Raw genomic sequence first — 19,491 nt, forward strand, 5'->3', positions numbered from 1 at the left:
CTGATATGAATCCAGCCGCGTCTAATGCAGTATTTACTAGCTTCTAGAGTTCTAGCTAAAGTTTTGAGGGTGGCTAGTAGCTTGAACCCAACAATTACCGGTATGCAATGCCTGTTATTCAAGTCTGTAAGATCAATTGAGCGAGATTTACTAGTAGGGCCTATAGTAGATTCCGAAAAAGATTAATTCCTTTCCTTGATGATGTGTTAATAATCTCTGAGATTGCATCTCTGTTCGCAGCGTAGAAGACTCCTCTATCCATCAATCTATATCCAATCTTATAGCAATATGTTAGCACCACGGATTATGCACTGTCGCGCACTCAACTTTTTGTCCCAGAGAAGTATAACTCAAACCCTTCACAGATGCAAGAATTTTTCGTCGATGAACTCTCCTTTTAGCGCCTTCACGCTCAAAAATCAACTTCCACATAGCAATATTCCTCGAAGAAGATGCTACTCTACGGAGAAAATTGAAATCAATTTAATCAACCGTAAAGGAGAGAGGCTAGTTTTACAAGCTGCCCCCGATGATACCATCCTGGACGCTGTCATTGATAGTGGGATGGATATTGAATCTTTCGGAGTATGCGAGGGAACTTTGGGTTGTTCAACTTGCCACGTGATATTGGACCAACCAATTTTCGAAATCATGGAGAAAATATGTCCGCCTACTGCCGAGGAATTTGATATGCTTGATATGGCTTGTGGTTTGACGGAGACTTCCAGATTGGGTTGTCAACTGGAAGTTTCAAAAGACATAAACGGTTGCACGATTAGAATACCTCAGGAGGTGTCAGATGCGAGAAACCTCTAGCTTCAGCGATACACAATGTTGTATCGTTCACTTATGCAATTGCATCTGTTCAAAGCGGCGAATTTTACTATTTTTAGTAATATATTGAATTGCATTGTGTTAACATATTACTAGGAATTTAATGATTCCAGTGTAGTAGTGAGAGATGATTTTTTTCCAGTTTCGTTAGTGAGATTGTACGTTCCGTGCCAGGAAGAGTAAATTTATCAACAATTATAGTTTCTACACTATTTTGTAATGTTGAACGCTGTAAACCTCAATTTGTTGTATCGCAGTATATGAAACTCTACAAAGCTACACATGTTTCTGGAAATGACATATCTGTGAAGTTGTCATCAACCCACAAAATTGTCATGGAGTGCAATGAAATAGGTATGGTCGAACAAATACCAAATAATCTTTGATGTGATGTGGAACTGTTGTCGGATATAAGGCATATATTTGAATATTGAACTTTCTGCATCATTCATACCGTTGCACTGTTATATTGAGCAGTGTTGGGATGACTCGAGTCACCTTTTTCGTATGACTTGACTTGACTTGGCGTATCATAAATGAGGATTGACTCGTGACTCTGTGCAAAATTCACGAGCCAATTCGAAGTCGTAAAGTAATCGGCCTAGATAAAATCACTGTATCTTGCATATGTTCGGATCGTTCGCAAAATGCTGGTGTAACCCGTGAGTGTGATCAATCATTCAATGATCGTTTTATTGAGGCTCCTTTGTTCTCTCACAAATAAATTGACCACAAACGAAGTGTTCGAAGCTTACAGTTAACGTTGTCGTAAACAAGTAGTAAAGTAATTTAATAGCAAAATATCTATTTCTGTTCTCTGTTCTTACCTTAACCAAACCTCTTGTTTTATTGCAAAGGAATTCGAATGTAGTTTATATACTCCTCAACCATTGGCGCAGACTCGAATTGTATCATATCAATATGTATAAATGGATGGGTAATGTAGGCCTATTGCATCTTATCAATTCGTTTCTCTATTCTCTATTTTGGCAGGTAACTAAACTGAAGCTATGCAATTACGTAGTTTAACGGTTCTACGTATATGTGAGCGATACAACACATTCTTGGGTGTATATTTAACTCAATTTTCGTTCATCGGATTGACTTGACTCGAATCTAAATGTGCAAGGACTCGTGACTCGAAGGTAGTGACTTGATCCCAACACTGATATTGAGTGATGCCCGAATACTCAACTTCAAAGCCTAATATTCCATTCAGAATTGAATCATTCGGGGACTGGATTTTGTGCAGCCTTACTTATTACGTGAGGTCATGATTAGATTGAGAAATTGCTCCAAGCAATATATTCCGCGCATGTCAAATGGCAATATGAATCTGTCTTCTGTTACGTCTTTGAAGCGTAATTGATCAAATTAATAGCCCTTTGCTACAAATCCTCATCTCGGTTTGCACGATTTCATTGTAAAATAATGAATCACAACTGATATTTGTTTTATATGCCGTGCGACTTATTTTGTGGACTTCTGTAAACTCGTTTGCCCACCAATGCTAATGCTTTGTTTGCTGATACCACTCCACTTTTAGATATTAGATAAATAGCTGAAAGATGAATGTTTCCCTAATTTGCCATGAATCACCATATTGCTTTGTCAGTGTGATGTAACTAAAAATCTGCACTGTCATCTCCACTTTTACAAAGTAGTATTGATAGCTTGAAGATTGGCAGTGTTTGCTTTATAGACGAGGTATCTTGGGAGGATTGGCTTAGTTTTTGAGCTGTTGGATGTATTTTAGTTGTCTGTAGTACAGCATTATCAGTAGCCTACTGACTTGCTTAATATTAGGCGGTAGACTTGAGCTGATATATCAAGATCGACGCATGAATTTTGTTGCAATTTTATCAATGCATGCATGAATTCGGTTGTAATGGGATCATTTACGTCAGATTGTCGAATATTTATACGGTATGCAGCTCATTTTGTTGGACTACTCTCCTAATACCTGGTATGATTTTGCATTTGTAACGTGATGATTTTGAAACACAATAACCACTTCAACGCATAATTGTAGTATAACAAAGACCATATGGTGAAGGTGATATATTGTATTGTGTTATTAATTCTCAGTAAATATTAAACCTTTGATTCGGAGATTACATATTCACCAATGGTAGTGTGTTAATTTTCAAAATCAGTTACCTTCTTGGAGACAATGAATGGATGTGTTTTAACATTTAGAAATCTAGTCTGTTAGCTTATATTGTTACTTTACGTCAACCTTGTACAATGCACATAGGTTTCCTATTTAATTAATACACAGCATGTTCTTTTAGGTTATTGTGCTGATACACATTTAGTCCATTGTGCCATCCTGTGATTGATTATTGACACAAACAATTTAGCAAGACGATGCATTGGAATATTCTTTGTCATAACTCATAAGCAGCATTGTTTTCTTCATTACTATCGTATACATATTCATGTCTAGTGCCTTCTGTTTGCGTGTTGTGATGATTGGTGCTTGGTGGGTTTATTTTTGCAATGCCATATATAATACGGTAATTGTGTGTGGTTCTGTGATTGGTAAATAGCCGTTCCCTGTAAAAATAGTCCGATGTTTCCTGTATATTGCGAATGTTACCATAGTGAAACTATTGGCTGTTATATTGAATTGAGATAACGTTTTTGGAAAGTCGGTTCATAACAAATTGATTTAGATAATGGAAATATAGCTACCTTTCTTGATGAATTATCTTTTTTCATACCGTATGTAATACTCTTTTTATCTCATATAGACATCTCATATATTTCTGTCAATATCATCAATAATGGTGAAAGAAATCCAAACCAAGGTAATGCTAATGCGATCTGCAAGTCATTCAAAAACAATTACGTTTCTGTTACTTGTTCAGGCTGAATATGAAGAAGCACTCGCGAGCAACGATATAGTCGTCATTGACTTCTCTGCTACTTGGTGTGGGCCGTGCAAAATGATTGGCCCAAAGTTCGAAGTAAGTGCGGATCACGGTACCTGGGAAATGTTCCAAAGTCTTCCCGTGTCGATTTGATGCCAGCTGATGAATTGATCGCAACTCGCAATTTAGTTCTGGTCGACTAAAAAGTGCTATAGCATTGCCCTATGCGTTTTTGAAATAATGCTAGTAATTTAACTTCATGTCTAGGAATTAGGTTTGGAACAAACAGTGCCTACTTTGAACAATGCTAAACAATAAACGAAGCAGTGTCAACTTGGAGAAAGGTGGCGCAACTAGCCCAGCAACGAGAAGTCAAAATAAACATTGTTTAGACCAGGGGCTGCCAACCTGTGGCCCGCGAGAAGGTTTCAAGTGGCTCGCGAGGTAACTCTCGAAATTAGTCATATTTGTAGAAAATAAATTACCCAGGTAATTTATTTTGAACTTGCAAGGACAACCAAAAATTTGATTAACCTGACTGCGAAATTTGGGATGTTGATAACTAAAATACCGGTTCTGACGCATTGGCGTAGCCAAGGGGCCAGCGATATACAGACGTGACCAGCAATATATATTCAATTAGCAATATCATTGACCAAATTCATTCATTGATTTCGAAAAATACCCGGGCCTTGCGCGAAATGTTCGCACACCGAGTTTTCATCACATAATTGTTAACGATTTTGTTGATGCGTAGTCAGGTAAGTCTAGTTTTCACCGTCCCCTAATCTGGTTCGCTTCTATCGGACAACTACAAATGGTCATCAACATTCAAATGGTGGCCCGTACAATGATTCGTAAATCTCATGTGGTCCTTTGACCGAAAAGGTCGGCCACCCCTGGTTTAGACCAATGGTTTCTCACCCTGGTGACCGTGGAACCCCTTGTCGGTTTGTGGACTAGTTCTAAGGGGTCTATGAGAGGCCAATGTTAAAACTACTATAAAACTACATTGTCCTTTGTATGTGAACTGTGACTATTTCTGACATACGTCGTGGTGAAATCAAAGCAGCCGATGTCCACTTCTTCCAATTGATAGAAAATTAATTTTTTATGAAATTTAATCTGTTTTCGGCCATATTTATGTTTGGCTCATTGTTTCAAAGTTCACCATAGACATTGGACAAGATACAGCCGAAAGAAAATGAAAGCTTTATATAAAGTTAATTTTCTCGAAATCTCAAAAATGGACATACTTGCTTTGATTCCATAGTGACAATTTTGTCTAATTTTCAATGCTCACCGTTGGTCACAAGTGGAGGTGATCGCTACGCTAGTAAAAAGGTTGAAACATGGGTTTATGCCTTTATGCAAAGAAGAATAATTGTTTCAAGACAACTTCCATTGCAAAAATACATTTATTATAACTCAAAGACTTTCCGGGTACCGCAGAGCACAGCATGCAACATTTGAGTGGGAATCTTTCTTGCGCGGAAAGCTATAATGATGAAATGTTCGCTGTCATTGAGAGAGGGGTAATCCATAATTCATTGAAAAGTGTCGGAATCAACATTTATTCAGTTGACTAATCCCAGATTATGCAAGCGAAATGGTTTTCCGTTCAACTTACAAATCTCCCATTAGTTTGCTTTGTTTTATGTTGTCTGTTGATATATCTTCAGTTTGCTGTTATGATACCTTATGCTTCAAAGTATGTTGTTGCGATTGTTATAAGGCAAATTCCATGATCCATAATTGTGATTGTATGCTCATACTTTGCCATATTGATTTCACTTCTGAATCAGTTTGAATCGTTCCAGTGTTCCAATAACTATCGATAAGAGACAACCGAAAGTTTTTGAGTTAAAATATATGAAAGCAATCTTCAATATATTTTTTCCGGAGCCGTTTTTGGGATATTCGTATCCAAATCTGGACTTTTTGAATCCAGAATTAGGTAGAGATTTGTTGGGTTCATAAGTCTATACTTACCTTAGGTTTCAATATGACCCTTATATTCATTTGTTTCCCTGCACAAGCTAAATGAAGATACTGTAACTGCGTATTATCTCATCTGCAGGCAATGTCGCAAGAAGCTGAGTTTTCAAAGATCAAGTGCTTCAAAGTAGATGTTGATGAAGTTTCGGTAAGTGGGCCCGAATCTCTATAGGCAGGGGTCGGCAACCTTTTGCTAGTCGCGGGCCAAATCTCGGGTGAACAACCTTTTGGCGGGCCGGATTTTTTCTTAGTACTATATTTTACGCTCACTTCGGTATATTATCCTACATTGCTGCAATCTCAATCATACCAATCCGAAGACACCTGTATTTACACTTCAACGACACAGAATAATTGTAACAATTGACGCAGCTTGCTTTGTGAAAGGTTTTCAACTTCTGGTAACAAGTTAGATGAAACAAGAATCAGACCCTATTCAAAATGGACGTCCGAAATACGTGATCTTAGCTTGCTATTCGTGAACTATTGTTCACATGCGTACGTGCTTCCAAAAATTGATGCAATTTCTTTTGCATTGCTGGTCAAGCTGGGATAAAGACCAATTTCAAGAACGTACTCTTTGTCAAAGTCATGCAGCGATATGCTCTTTGTATGAAATTTGTCATTCAATTCAACTGCATCGCATTTCAGAAAGGCCCATTTAAAATTTTCAGGCAATGGTATTGGCGTCCACATCGAACAGAGTACTGAATAGTAAGAATTCATTTTGTAGAGAAGGAATGTCGGGAAAGCGGGTGAATATTCAGTAGTTAATTTTCGTATCACAGTTACAAATGTAGTGTTGGTACTAGGTTTTCTCTCCTCCAGTATAGAAAAGTGAGTATAATTTTCTTTGTACTGTTGACATTTCCAGAGTCACAGATTTGTTTTGAATGCGCCTCAACATCTCATGTATGAAGTTGTTTTCCCCTGAAGTTGCAAGTTCAATTTGTTCAGATGTGACGTTAAATGTACCAGGAAAGCAAGATGAGATACCCATTTTCGATTACAAAATTATGAGTCGGCGATATTTGTGTTTTCGAGGAAAGTTGCAATTTCATTTCTCAATTCATACACTCGTGTAAGCATAGCTGCTCCACTCAATGAGCGAACATGACAGATATAGGCCTACATGACATCGCCATATTGATTCTCTGCTTCTAATAATATCTGGCGTAACTGATTCAGTTGATGAGACAGTTTTCACCATTGTTGCCAAAACACTATTCAGGTTTTTTGTCTTGGCACACAATGCCTTCTGGAAAATCAAACTATAGACAGGCTAACTAACATACGGAGGCTAGTTATCTATAATTTAATAGTTCGAGATTCCGTCATTGCGTCTGAGATGCTCCAAGTGTTTTTTGAAGCAAAGGAAGAACACCTTTATTGTCACACCCCGTTAGAGTGATTAACCCTTTAAAAAAACATGGAACACCTTCGGTTGCGAGATACACCCGATTGAAATAAGCACTGGTCCAGTCTAGTCCATCTCCATCTCCTACTTCAACCATCTTCGTTTTATGGCGTAACAATAGACTAATACGATGTAGGCTACTATTATATCGTAGCAATGCCGCATTTTTTTCATGCAGCGCTGCACTGCAGATTGAAACTCATTATGAAGCGGCGGGCCGTATTCTTGTGATAACTAACTATTATGTCGCGGGCCGGACGATTTCGCTTGGCGGGCCGGATCTGGCCCGCGGGCCGTAGGTTGCCGACCCTTGTCTATAGGCAACAAGTTATTGTAGTGAAGTCAAAGGCATAATTGTTTTATACTAGGTCATGTAGATTTCATCATAGAATGGAGCTAGGTTAGAAAAGTTTTGAATGATATATTCGTATTCAAATAAACAGGATTATTTTCGGCTGACACTCCTCAAGGGTAACCATCAGCAACTACTAGGGGATAATGTGATGTATCTTTTACCGGACTTGGGACGACTAAATATTTCTAGTTGTGGAGTAGGGTTATCATGTCCTCCTTTTTGACAATTTGTCCTCTTTTTTAGCCTAAAATGCCCCAAAATACCACGAAAAAACACGAAATATTGGTCTAAAAAATCTGAAAAATTACCTTTTTTTTGTCGACACTGATAATATAAGGCAGGGGTGGGCAAACTTTTGAGCTCGCGGGCCGCATTCAACATCGGAATCCATTCGCGGGCCGCACTATATAAAACAGGGATTTTAAACAAAAACGCAATACTGGAATTTGATTATATAGTGAGGACATAGAGATGATATGTATGCTTATTTAAAACAAACCAAACATTGCTCTGATGATATCGTACACGCGTCAGAAACAGTGGCGAGATTTCATAGGCTGGTCGACCTCAATGACCAATTTGTCAAAACTACAGAGATGAAGATCGGCTGTCCCGATTCTTAGAATAGGATTGAAATTTAGATCTCTGAGCATCGATCTGTTCATAGATTAACTCAATTCACTTTTAATTCAGTTCCAGGACACACAATGCTGACGGCATCATAACCATGTTGGCTTCAAACACGCTTCTACTATATGTGTATATAAAATATAAATGCCCTAATTCTACGAGAACGAATATACCTAAGTCGGGCGCGAATCGTTTTTATAAGCACATCACTGAAACAATTAAAACTGGAGTGGCTAATCTGAAATCACACTCGCGATCCGAATTATCTCTACCTCGTTTAGGATTTCTGTGTTGTTTAGCAATTGAAACCTTTCAAACTGCCTGGGCCTTGAGATCGAGCTGTGGCACCAGAAATTAAACATAAAAAATATAGGAAGTATTTACCTTAGAACAGTGGCTCTCAAACTTTTCAAGACACGCCCCCTCCTTGTGAAGATGAAAGATTTCGTGCCCCCCTTATCGTCATATCACAAAACGCAACCAGGATGCTAGCAAACCTAACGGATAGTTTGATGGCATGGAAGGTTACGACTGTGGATGATAGATTTTTAAATATGAAATTTATGCTAAATACATAGCAACCATTATGAATTGGATGTAAATCGCGCGTAGCGCAAATTTCTTTTTCAGTTTGACTCAGATTCGCACCCCTTTTCACGTGCTTTCACGCCCCCAGTTTGAGAACCACTGCCTTAGAATCACCAGTTTAATCAAGTCCCTGCATTAATTTGATTTTAGTACATATTTTATCAATATTTTAAATAATTTTCATTAGACTCTCGCGGGCCGCACAGAACGGTGTTGTGGGCCGTAGTTTGCCCACCCCTGATATAAGGTGAAAGCAGGTATTTCCGTAGTCGAATCGAAAAAATGTAAATATTCCGAAATCAGCTGTTTTCAATTTCGGTAAACAAACTTTTCTGATTTGATAAAAGAATAGACATTATCAGATTGAACTCTGATTTGATGGAAGTGAATTGGATTTTTGTCGTATTTCTTTCCAATTCGGAATATATTCAATTTTCATTCCCACATTCGCTAATTATTTATTATCATTCTGATTTGGAAAAGCTGAAAAGTTTCTAGTCGTCCGACCCTCTCGTTTACACTGTTTCTCCGCTCGCAGGAACTCAGCGAGGATTGCAACGTGGTTTCCCTTCCGACATTTATCGTCTTCAAAGCGGGTAAAGAGGTGGGTTGACGAATAGCTGAGCTGGCGATGTACATCGCTATCGATGGTTTGTTTTCTGTCTTCTGGAGATTCGCTGATTAAATTGTTGCGTTGCTTAACAAAATGCTGCCCACCAAATTTGGCTCGGTTCCAACTGTTCGACGTGAACGCACAGGATTTAAATATTTTAAATTTATTTTTAAAAAATTTCAAATTTTACCGTCAACCCCATGAAATTGTTTGGTTGTCTAGAAAAACGATGCAAAACAAATTTGACGTGATTCCAACCCGTGGAAGAGAAGTGATTTGAATTTTGCGTTCGTAATTCTGGAAGTACCCACTGTCCAGGTTATTTTTGCGAATCCAAAAATTTTCAACTGCAATAACTTTGCTTCTACCGGTCAGAGGTGAGAAAGAAATTGGTAAGCATCGTTCTTTTAGACAACTTGACAATTTCGTGGGGTTGAAAGTAGAATACGAAAGAAAAATAATTTTACTATAAATCAAAATTTTTTCAACTTCACGTTCACATCTACTAGTTCAGTGGTTCCCAACCGGGGGGGGGAATCCCCCCCTTGAGGGAATTTTGGAATTTTTAGAGGGAATCTGGCTTTGGCATTGTATCGGAAGATACACTGGGTTCACAAAGGTTTTTAGATATTTATGGTATAGAATTGTTAAGTAGAAATTAGTTCTTTACAATTGTTTAAATGCCTTCCGTAGTTATTACACCCCCTGATAAAGTGTGGCTCACGAGACAATTTCGTTGGGTCCGCGACAGCCTCTCGACCGAATTGCTACTAAGCAAGAAAACGTCAAGTCAAATTCAGCACAAGGCCGCTAGTGAAATTGTTTGACTTTTTGAGTCAACATATGAGCTAACGTGAAAAACATACCAAATTCATCGATTCAATTCAAGTCCATAGCAAGCGGACTTGGTGATTTTTTTTTCGTCAGCGGCTACCCGGCCGGTCAAAAACAGGTCAAATTTGAGTGTACTTTACCAAAGTTTAGTGTGGTCCGCATTCGCCATAGTTCGGACATATCTGAATATGTTTGGCCATTAATTGCTCAGTCAACAAATGGTTGCGCGTTAAAAAGCACAGTTTTTTAGTCACAGGCCACTTTTTCATTGGGGGGAATTTTAGCTCAAATATCGGCAAAGGGGGACACGAGACGGAAAAGGTTGGGAACCACTGTACTAACTAAAACCGAGTCAAATCTGGTGTGCAGCGTTTTTGAGGCGACCTAACAATTTCATCGTTGATCCATGGAATCCGAAAAAAATAAACTTGGAATCGAGATCCAGGCCTACATTATTGTTGTACTAGAGATAGAGCGGATTATGCACTGATCAAGGATAATCCCATAATTATCAAAGAAAAACTCAAATAACTCCGCTTCTACGTTTTGCAATTGAGTCAAATTTGTTTTGCATCGTTTTTGAAGACAGCACAACAATTCCATGGGGTTGACAGAAAAATTTGAAAAAAAAACAAACTAATTTTGCATTTTTTAATTAGTTAAAAATTTTCAAACTGTACGAAATCCGCGATAACCGTTTGGAATGAATTCAAATTTGGTGTGAGTCGATTTTCAAGGCAACCTAACGATTTAATCACCTAGCCAGCAAGATTCAGGAAAAACAGTTTTTTTCGAACAGCCGTACTGAACAAGAATAAGCCGTGTCGATAACTGTGAAATGGGCCGATTTCAATTTTGCGTCCGTCTGGCACTCGTTATAACTGTTCCCGGTTTAGGCCAACAGAATGATCGGAGCGAGCGAGAGCAAATTACGGGTCACGCTGACGAAGGCTTTGGAATAGCATGTACGTCAAGGCGCAACACTATCGATAGGATCGCGGTAGAACATTTCAAGAAGAGTTATGCATGCATTAATGATGTGTCCTGCAGCAATTTCTGTTTGTTATTTTTTAAGGATTTGATGTCAATGTACTATCATCATAACGAATCGTCCGAATCTCACCGTATGTTGAGTGTCTTAACTTAGAGCAGCCGTTTGTCAGATAGACGAGTCAGATAGACGCAGTGTATCCTCCTATACGACATTTCGTATCTAGAATATGACAGTGCACCTCATTGCGTACGTTGGAAGGGAAACTCTTTCGGTGCAGTACTACCGGTCTTGTGGTGATCAAGCGCCCACGTTGTGATCACGTTTATAAGTGTATTGCTTCAAGCTGTTGCTCAGCGTGCGTCCTCGTCGGGTTACCATATGTTCACCACTGATTACAAGTAGTACAGAAGTCTTTCAAACGGCCCTCCATGGGAGACTAGCGGTACCCTTGAGGTCAATACGCATAGGCTTACCATTAGGGCTGGGCACAATGATTCGAGTACTCGAATCTGAATCGAGTATTAATTTTAATGATTCGAGTCGAGTAGTAAAAGACGATTTTTTCGAGTACTGAAATTGCACGCTCCTCGCAACTGAAAGTTAATGAACCAGCGAGAATTACAGTTTTGATAATATTTCCCACTGAGGAAGCCTTGAAACCTTGATTGGCCGTGTCGTAGCATGATAGACATAGTACAAAGCTACGCACGTTACTGGAAATAACACATTTCCGAAGTCATGATCGTTCCACAACATTGTCAAGAAGTGCAATGAAGTCGGTATGGTCGAAAACATACCGAAGTATCATTAATGTGACGGGTAACAGGCATTATGTTCTTCTCGGTGGCATAAAAGGTACATCTTTGAACTTTGACTTAGTACATTCTGTTGTGACGTCATAATGGGTGATACTCGAATACTCGACTCGACTCGAAGCATTTTACGTGATTCAGAATCGAATCACTCAGGTACTCGATTTTGCCCAGCCCTACTTACCATACGTCCTCTTTTAAGAGAATTTGTCCTCTTTTTTGACTTTTTTGAAAGTGTCCTCGGAGGACGGCCTTTTGTCCTCTTTTTTGAGATTTTGTCCTCTTTTTTGAAAATTTTGGTCAGATTTAGAGCAAATTGCGAGTGATATGCCGTAAGTTGGTACAGAAGTGACGCTCCGGAGGGTTTTTCGGAGCGAAAAACGCTATATTGAGCTCCGAGCGGAAAGATGACCTTTTTTTTTAGTCAACCGGTCACAAAGTGGGAAAAATTCACCGGTTTTTGAGAATTCTACTCCAGTTTTGCAAGTCTCAAATTTCTGAAAAAGTGTCCTCTTTTTAGATTTCCAAAATATGGTAAGCCTAAATACGCATACTCAAGTTGAGTAACTCAACTGATACAAATGATTTGTGATCATACGCCCGTCTTGCTCATCATTGGTTACAGTATAGAATGTAAACGTTTACATTCCATAGTTACAGGTAATTTGGCCCGTACAGTAATTATACAGGGAGGCTTGGGTACGAAACCGAATCCCCTTCCTTCTGAAATTCAAATTCTATCTTCGATCTTTATGAGATAATTTGTGAAAGAAATTGGCGTCGCACTGTTCCTTTCGACCGGATAATACGATTAGTATCAGTTTAATAATATTTTCATCATCGCATAACTGCGATACAATGAAAAGATGGAAGGTGTCGAAACGACTTGGAGTAGTCTTTGAGGTCAGACACCCACCTTGGCCTAGGGCAGGGGTTCTCAAAGGGTGGGCCACAAGAGCATTTGGAAATAATGTAAGTTAAGTGAAATTTGTTGTGTTAATCGCTAAAAAATAAATTCATACTAGTTGATTAGGCTACATAAAGCTTTTCATCCGACTCTGATGAGACGTAGTGGTACGTTTGGAGTCAGCATTTCAAGTCAAAAATGGGAGGCAGAAACGGCGGCTTTTTCCACTGGCTATGACTACCTATGGCTATAACAGCAACTGAAATAATTTCACGTATAATACCTGGAAGGTAATGCTGAAGTAACCAAGTAATCCGGCAGGGTCATAATGTCGTATGCCGTTGAAAGGGGTGTGCAATAAACTCGGAATGAAGTGTAATTGATGTATAGATTTACTGTACTTCGGCAGGTCATATTATTGTAAGTTAAAAATGGCCATAATTGCAAATTATTAGCAACTTCTGGTGGAGGTATACTGCACCACCGCAACGATTAGTGCTGGATTGAGGATTCAGCGGGGCGCATTAGTATTTGGAGACTGTTTAAAATGTCATGCCTGGAAATCAATGTACATAATGTAAGAGTCACATGAATTGATAGTATCACTGGATTGAATATTCCGAATCGCAACTTCAGTTGGTTCAGTACGGGACATACAATGTGCATTGTACAGCATGCACAATAAGAAAATCTTTCTCCACTACTCTGTAGTACCCCATTCACCAATGAATTGTTTGAAGCTGGTCCAGAATGATTAGGCTATATACTATTCCCTCAATAGTGGAACTGAAATCCCAATTACACAGTGTATGCGGGAATTCGATCATTGTGTTTCGCGAAGCGAATGGAGCAGCGGACGATCATAAAATACTCAGAAGTTTTAGCATATGATCTACCAGAGCCGTAACTGCCGCACCCAAACCCCCAAATTTCGGGGAGCTAGAAGGGGCCCAAGATTATTTCGTTGGTCGTTTGTTGGAAGATATTCATTCAACTTGAAAATTCCTGCCCCGAGTTGTCTATAGTTTCATCAGTCAATTGGGAGAAAAATGCGCATATTTTAGAGAAATAGGCATATCAGCGCCATCAATTACCACGCATTGAACAGGATTATGACTTTAAGATTATGGGGGGGGGGGGCTGAGAAACCCTGGCCTAGGCCTAGTAGGGTTCTGGTTTAAATCAGGCCGATTTAAATCATTGTGATTTAAATCAGGTTTTTTTTCTTGATTTTTGATTTTAATTTCACCAATATTGATTTTAATGATTTTTTTGATTTTTTCAAATTTTCTGACGAGATGCGTGAATGTGGTTTATTATAGGACAATCATGTGCGTTTTATATAAACCGGACGTAATATTTCGTCACCGGCACCGTTATGGTTCAGCTATTTGACAGACAGGCGGGTAAAGAGCAAAGAGCAGTAGTCAATCAATTACTTCGTTTCCATGCTCGGCCGACGGTCGGCCGAAAGGCCATGACGCATGCGTTGTACATGTCGGCCGTGTTTCCATGACCAGGCGTAATCCGACCGTGACTTGACCGAACTAGGTGGGCGAAGCGATCGCAATGACGTTTTTGGATTACTTTATGTAATAATTTCATAATAATCACAAGATTGCGATAAAATGACTCGGTAGGAATGAGCCGAGATGATTTGTAGCGGTCATTCAGTCGAACAACACGCTTTGACCTTGAACACGTAGGCCTAAATCCATCCAACATGTAAAATGGTCATGATGAACCAATTGCTTAAAACTAACAGAAGATAAAATAAAATGGAAAAAAGGTGAAAATTGGTGGCATATCTTAGTATGTGGGGGATATGGATATGGGATATCGTGGTCCAATAATTTCGAGCGCAGAATAGTAACTTGTCCAGTAGTCTACCGGACTGTTTCTAGACTGTTTCGTCGTCATGATTCAGACTTGAACTTCCAGTGTCCTGTTGATGATTTGCTTACAAGGGGAATGTGAATAAGTTCACCTAGTTTGTGGTCAAACGGTATAGTTTGTATTGTACCCATGCACCAGAACACAAACCCTCGAATTGTGGCAGCAGCGTATGTAATAAGATCGCGAAGATTTCGGTAGCCTACGAGTAATTCGTAGCAGTACCGGTACTACTAAATTCCATTGCAATGGTAATTAAATTCCGGGTTTTTCAAGGCGTCCAAGATCCGTCCGGAGTGCAGCCATAGTTAATTTGATACGAAAAGTGTATTGTAAGTAGCGAATACCAATTCGCTAATCCAAGACACAGCGCAAGCATGGCCGAAGGGCTAAGCCGAAGGGTTCACTCGATGGCCGACGAGTCGGCCGACGTGGGTGTGCAATCTGTAAATGCGCAACAAAATTCTCTCGTTCGTCGGCCGAATCTCTCCAAAATGGGCCCATCGGCCGTGCATCGAAACGCAGTAATTATGTTAGTGGTTTGCAGTGGATACTGGATAGTTAGTTGTCTACGACATGCTGCTGCTATTTCTGAGGCACTCGTGCGATACCGAAAAGGAAGCACAATCCGGGGTCTCTATCGAAAGATTCCCTAATCTCTGATGCCTAAGCGTTGCAAAAATCAGTTTGCAGTCATTGCAGACTGGAGCGATGGGCCAACTAGCTGTGGAATGTGAACACAAGTAAGATACTATGTCATTATGTGTGATTCATATTTATGTAGCTGCTTGAATACTGGTTATGGATTGAAATAGAAATGAATCTGTGTGTACCGTAAACAGGAACGCATACCGTAAAACACCATATCCCTAGATTTATCAGAACACGCGCATGACGTTCGGTGAAAATCTCACCCTCGACTCATCCCCTCAAGCTCGATGCTGAAGCAATCAAGGGCCATAACTTTGCCATTGGCAAACATCTATTGGGCAATCCCGCTTGTATATGTTAACCAAAAATATGGTAGCTCGTAAGATTGCCATTTACGTTTAATTTTACTTCAGAAAAAGGGAGACAATACGGCACTTGGTTTTTGACTTAAACATGCATGCTGTGCTCAGAACAAGCAAGCTCCAATTACATAGAATAACTGTAAGCAATGATAGCGACATCAAAACATATAGAAAGAAAAGATTTAGACCAGTGGCTTCAAAACTTTTTTTGACTAATCGCATGTCTGAATTAAAAATCTTGCATTTTTGCAGCGATCTCTGGACAATACCTCTGCTGCCCTTCTTTTATCAAGCTGGATGTGGCTCAAGCTCGAGATTAAAAAGACTATTGCTCTTTGTGCGGACAATAAAGTCTAATGTTGTCAAAGATGCATCTACAAGAGCAATAACTCATGTCGGGGACCATCATTTAGTTTCATGGATTCTAGATCCTCGAGTTATAGGATGTAGCTTGGACAATGGACATTAATCGCAAAAGAGTTGATTGAGACCTGGCAAAATGAATATTTTCAAAGATGGAACCAAAATGCAATGATTAGTCTGCTGGTAACCTATAATCGAACAATGAATTGGATTGATTATGATTGTAAAGTTGGTGAGTATAATTGTGTACACTCCACACACACTGAATGTCCCTTATCTTCCCTTGATTTTTAGGAATTTTCGATGCAGAATCGAGTATCTCGGTACCATATCTAATTCATCAGCCAGCATTATTCTGGATGGATCATGCTGGTGTTCTCCAAAGCTTTCAAGACTCGCCTTTCGTCCGTTGCACATGCTGCATCTTGCGAGGGGCATCAGGCATGTGCAGCCGCAACTGCAAACAAGAGTCGTGATTGCCTGCCACTGGCAAATCTTGAAGTGATGCTGCGAGTGAACGATCACTTCATGGACTATGCTACTAACAAAGCAGATGAAGAGTTCAGGAAGATCAACAGTTTGCTGGCAGAGACCAATCCATCAATCAAGATGAAGATGCAACTATAATGGATGTTCCCGAGATAAATCAACATGTTCCTCGCTACTAGATCAGATCAGTAATGATTCCAACGACCCATCATTACCACATAGGTTAAACGTTTTCAGCTATGTGGGTGATGATTCACAGCCCCACATTATGAAAGTTTAAGCGTTATCCTTCATCACCTTGATTGACAGTGTCGTCATTCATCGCATTTTCTTTTATTCGTGTTGTCGTTGTTATTATGAGTAAAAAAACCAAAAAAATCATGATTTGAATTAATTATTCGATTAAAATCGATTTTAATCAGAGGCAAAATGATTTAAACCGGAACCCTAGGGCCTAGGAGAATTAGAGAAGAGGCATGCACTTGCACACTGAATGAAAAGTAAAGCAGAGGATAAAAGGCAAGCGACAAAATGATGGGGCATGTGGTGGAAGGCGAGATCGATGTTAAATCGTGGTCCGGTAATCCTGATGGCTGACTAGTATTCATTTAGAAGAAATTGCTTGTATTTCGACTTGAATGCGGACATGCTCGACGACAGTGGGATAGCCGGTGAGATGCTGTTCCACAATTGAGGTCCGGTAGGCTATACTTGATAGACTGATAGAGCAATGCGTTTTCTTGTATTCCGTCCTGATAATATGGTAGTTGTTCTTCGTTGACGAACGTGTGCCGTAGGCCTATACTTGTGCGCTTTTGACTCGGTTTTCGGTTTATTAGCAATTTTTATCAGTTCAATACACCACACAAAAAATACGATACAATGAAAAGATAGTCAGGTGTCGAAACGGCTTGGAGTATTCTTTGGAATCAAACACCCACCTTGGCCCAGGCCCAGGGTCGGCAACCTACGGCCCGCCACGCGAAATCGTCCGGCCCGCGACATCATAATTAGTTGTCGCAAGAATGCGGCCCGCCGTTTCTTGTTGAGTTTTAAACTTCAGTGCCAGCACTGTTTATTTAGACAAATTGTAGCATTGCTAAGATATAAGTACGTTTGCTCTATTGTTACGGCCTAAAACTGGTGCGTAGGCGGAATTCTAGTATAATATATCGTACTAACCACAGTGCGAGATTGTCCGTAGAGTTAACGATAGTTGCCAAGAAGAATGCTCTTCAACCGAGTGCGTACACCCAATGGTGTAACATATATTTTAAAGCGTGTACCAATGTTAGGGTGACCATATTTTGGAAATCTGAAAAGAGGACACTTTTTCAGAATTTTCAGACTTGCAAAACCGGAGGAAAATTCTCAGAAAATGGTAAATTTTTCCCAGTTTGTGGCCGGTTGACTAAAAATTTAAAAAGGTCAACTTTCTCGCTCAGCGCCCAACAGTTTTTTCCTCCACATTGTCAGGTGATTGACTAAAAAAAGGTCAACTTTCCACTCAGGTCCCGAAATACCCGCCGGAGCGTCACTTCTGTGCTGATTTACGGCATCTCAGTCGAATTTTGCTATAAATATGACCAAAATTCTCAAAAAAGAGGACAAAATCTCAAAAAAAGGGGATAAAAGGGCGTACTCTGAGGACACATTCAAAAAAGAGGACAAGTCCTCTTAAAAGAGGACGCATGGTAACCCTAATCAATGTAGCATGTACCACTCTGATGGGTTGTACCAGATATCGCATTACATTCGGCCGATGACTATAGCTATCACAACAATGCATATGCAGGCTTTCAGAAAAAGGTCGACTGGATGTAGAATACGGTATAATCATAGTGTCCTATATGGTGTGGACACAAGCAAATCTCACGGCTCAGTGAAAACGGTCTTCGACACACTTTCCATTTGGTCAAACGCAAGTTTATGGCCATTTTTGACCTGCTGGCCGAGCCCGAGCGAGATAGTGTAATGGTTATGCGAACATGCGTCCGGCTTCTCGAGCGGTAGGTCGTGGGTTCGATCCCCGGCCGGGTCATACCAAAGACTCGAAAATTGGTATCCGCAGCTATCCTGCTATAGGCGCTCAGCAATCACGGATAGCATGAAGGAGAAAAAAACGGGGGCGCAGACTAGATGACCTCATGGGGCCGTATCGCAACTCCGTCGTCAAAGCATCTCGATGGTGCAGGTGAAAAAGAATGCCATATCTCTCTCTCTCTCTCCTAAATTCCATAAAACGGGTATTAATGGAAAGCTGCTGCTATACTCATTACGAAAATATAAATTTTATTCTGCTCACGGTCCTGGACCCCCCCCCCCCATAACCAGCCTCGAATCTCGCATTGTGATCTAGTTTTGAATTGTGACGCAACAATACTGCCTGATTCTTTTTTCATAGCTTCAATCTCGTTTTGCCAGACAGAATTGTTGCGTCACAATGTTAAAACTCGATCACAATGCAAAATTCGAGGCTGATTTTGAGGGGTTCCAGGACCATGAGCAGAATAGAATTTATATTTACGTAATTGGTACAGAAGCAGCTTTCCATTGATACCCGTTTTATCGAATTTAGCGCTCGGCAAGCGGGCCAAAAATGACCGTAAAGTTGCCTTGGACCAATGGAAAATGTGACGTAGAACAATTTAACTGAGTCGTGAGTGGGGAAGCGAGTGGCGCAGTTGGTTAAGCACCAGCGTCGCGACACCAATGGCAGTGGTTCGAATCCCGGCTCGGACCAACTTCTATGTGTCGGAGGTTTCTCTGGGCTCCTCATCGCCGACCTCACTGCAGTCGCCTTGATATAGGTGAGCCGCGCCAAAAGTCGGCAGTAAAGATGAAGATATACGGGCATGAAAATCGAGGGAGGCCG

The 19,491-nt window shown here is 40.1% G+C and overlaps 2 protein-coding genes across 3 annotated transcripts; both read left to right on the forward strand.

The window, feature by feature from the left end:
• The first annotated feature begins 384 nt into the window (after positions 1–384).
• LOC145460009 (adrenodoxin-like) lies at positions 385–816 on the forward strand. The gene has a single exon (XM_080338433.1). The coding sequence runs from the start codon at positions 385–387 to the stop codon at positions 814–816; it is 432 nt and encodes a 143-aa protein (XP_080194559.1).
• A 1,169-nt stretch (positions 817–1,985) lies between these two features.
• On the forward strand, positions 1,986–11,272 carry LOC145433040 (uncharacterized). Of its 2 annotated transcripts, XM_080309938.1 has the most exons (7): positions 1,986–2,890; positions 3,591–3,647; positions 3,708–3,806; positions 5,791–5,856; positions 6,383–6,463; positions 9,237–9,302; positions 11,042–11,272. In XM_080309938.1, exons 1-7 carry the CDS (start codon positions 2,882–2,884, stop codon positions 11,105–11,107), a joined length of 444 nt encoding a protein of 147 aa, XP_080166064.1. In that variant the 5' UTR covers positions 1,986–2,881; the 3' UTR covers positions 11,108–11,272. The 2 variants fall into 2 exon arrangements, with proteins under 2 accessions (XP_080166064.1, XP_080166065.1); XM_080309939.1 differs by lacking the exon at positions 6,383–6,463 and having other exon boundaries at positions 2,002–2,890.
• Positions 11,273–19,491: the final 8,219 nt, after the last annotated feature.

This window comes from Botryllus schlosseri, chromosome 2 (assembly GCF_051294905.1).
Source record: "Botryllus schlosseri isolate E-star chromosome 2, Bs_hap1, whole genome shotgun sequence".
Taxonomy (NCBI): Eukaryota; Metazoa; Chordata; class Ascidiacea; order Stolidobranchia; family Styelidae; genus Botryllus; species Botryllus schlosseri.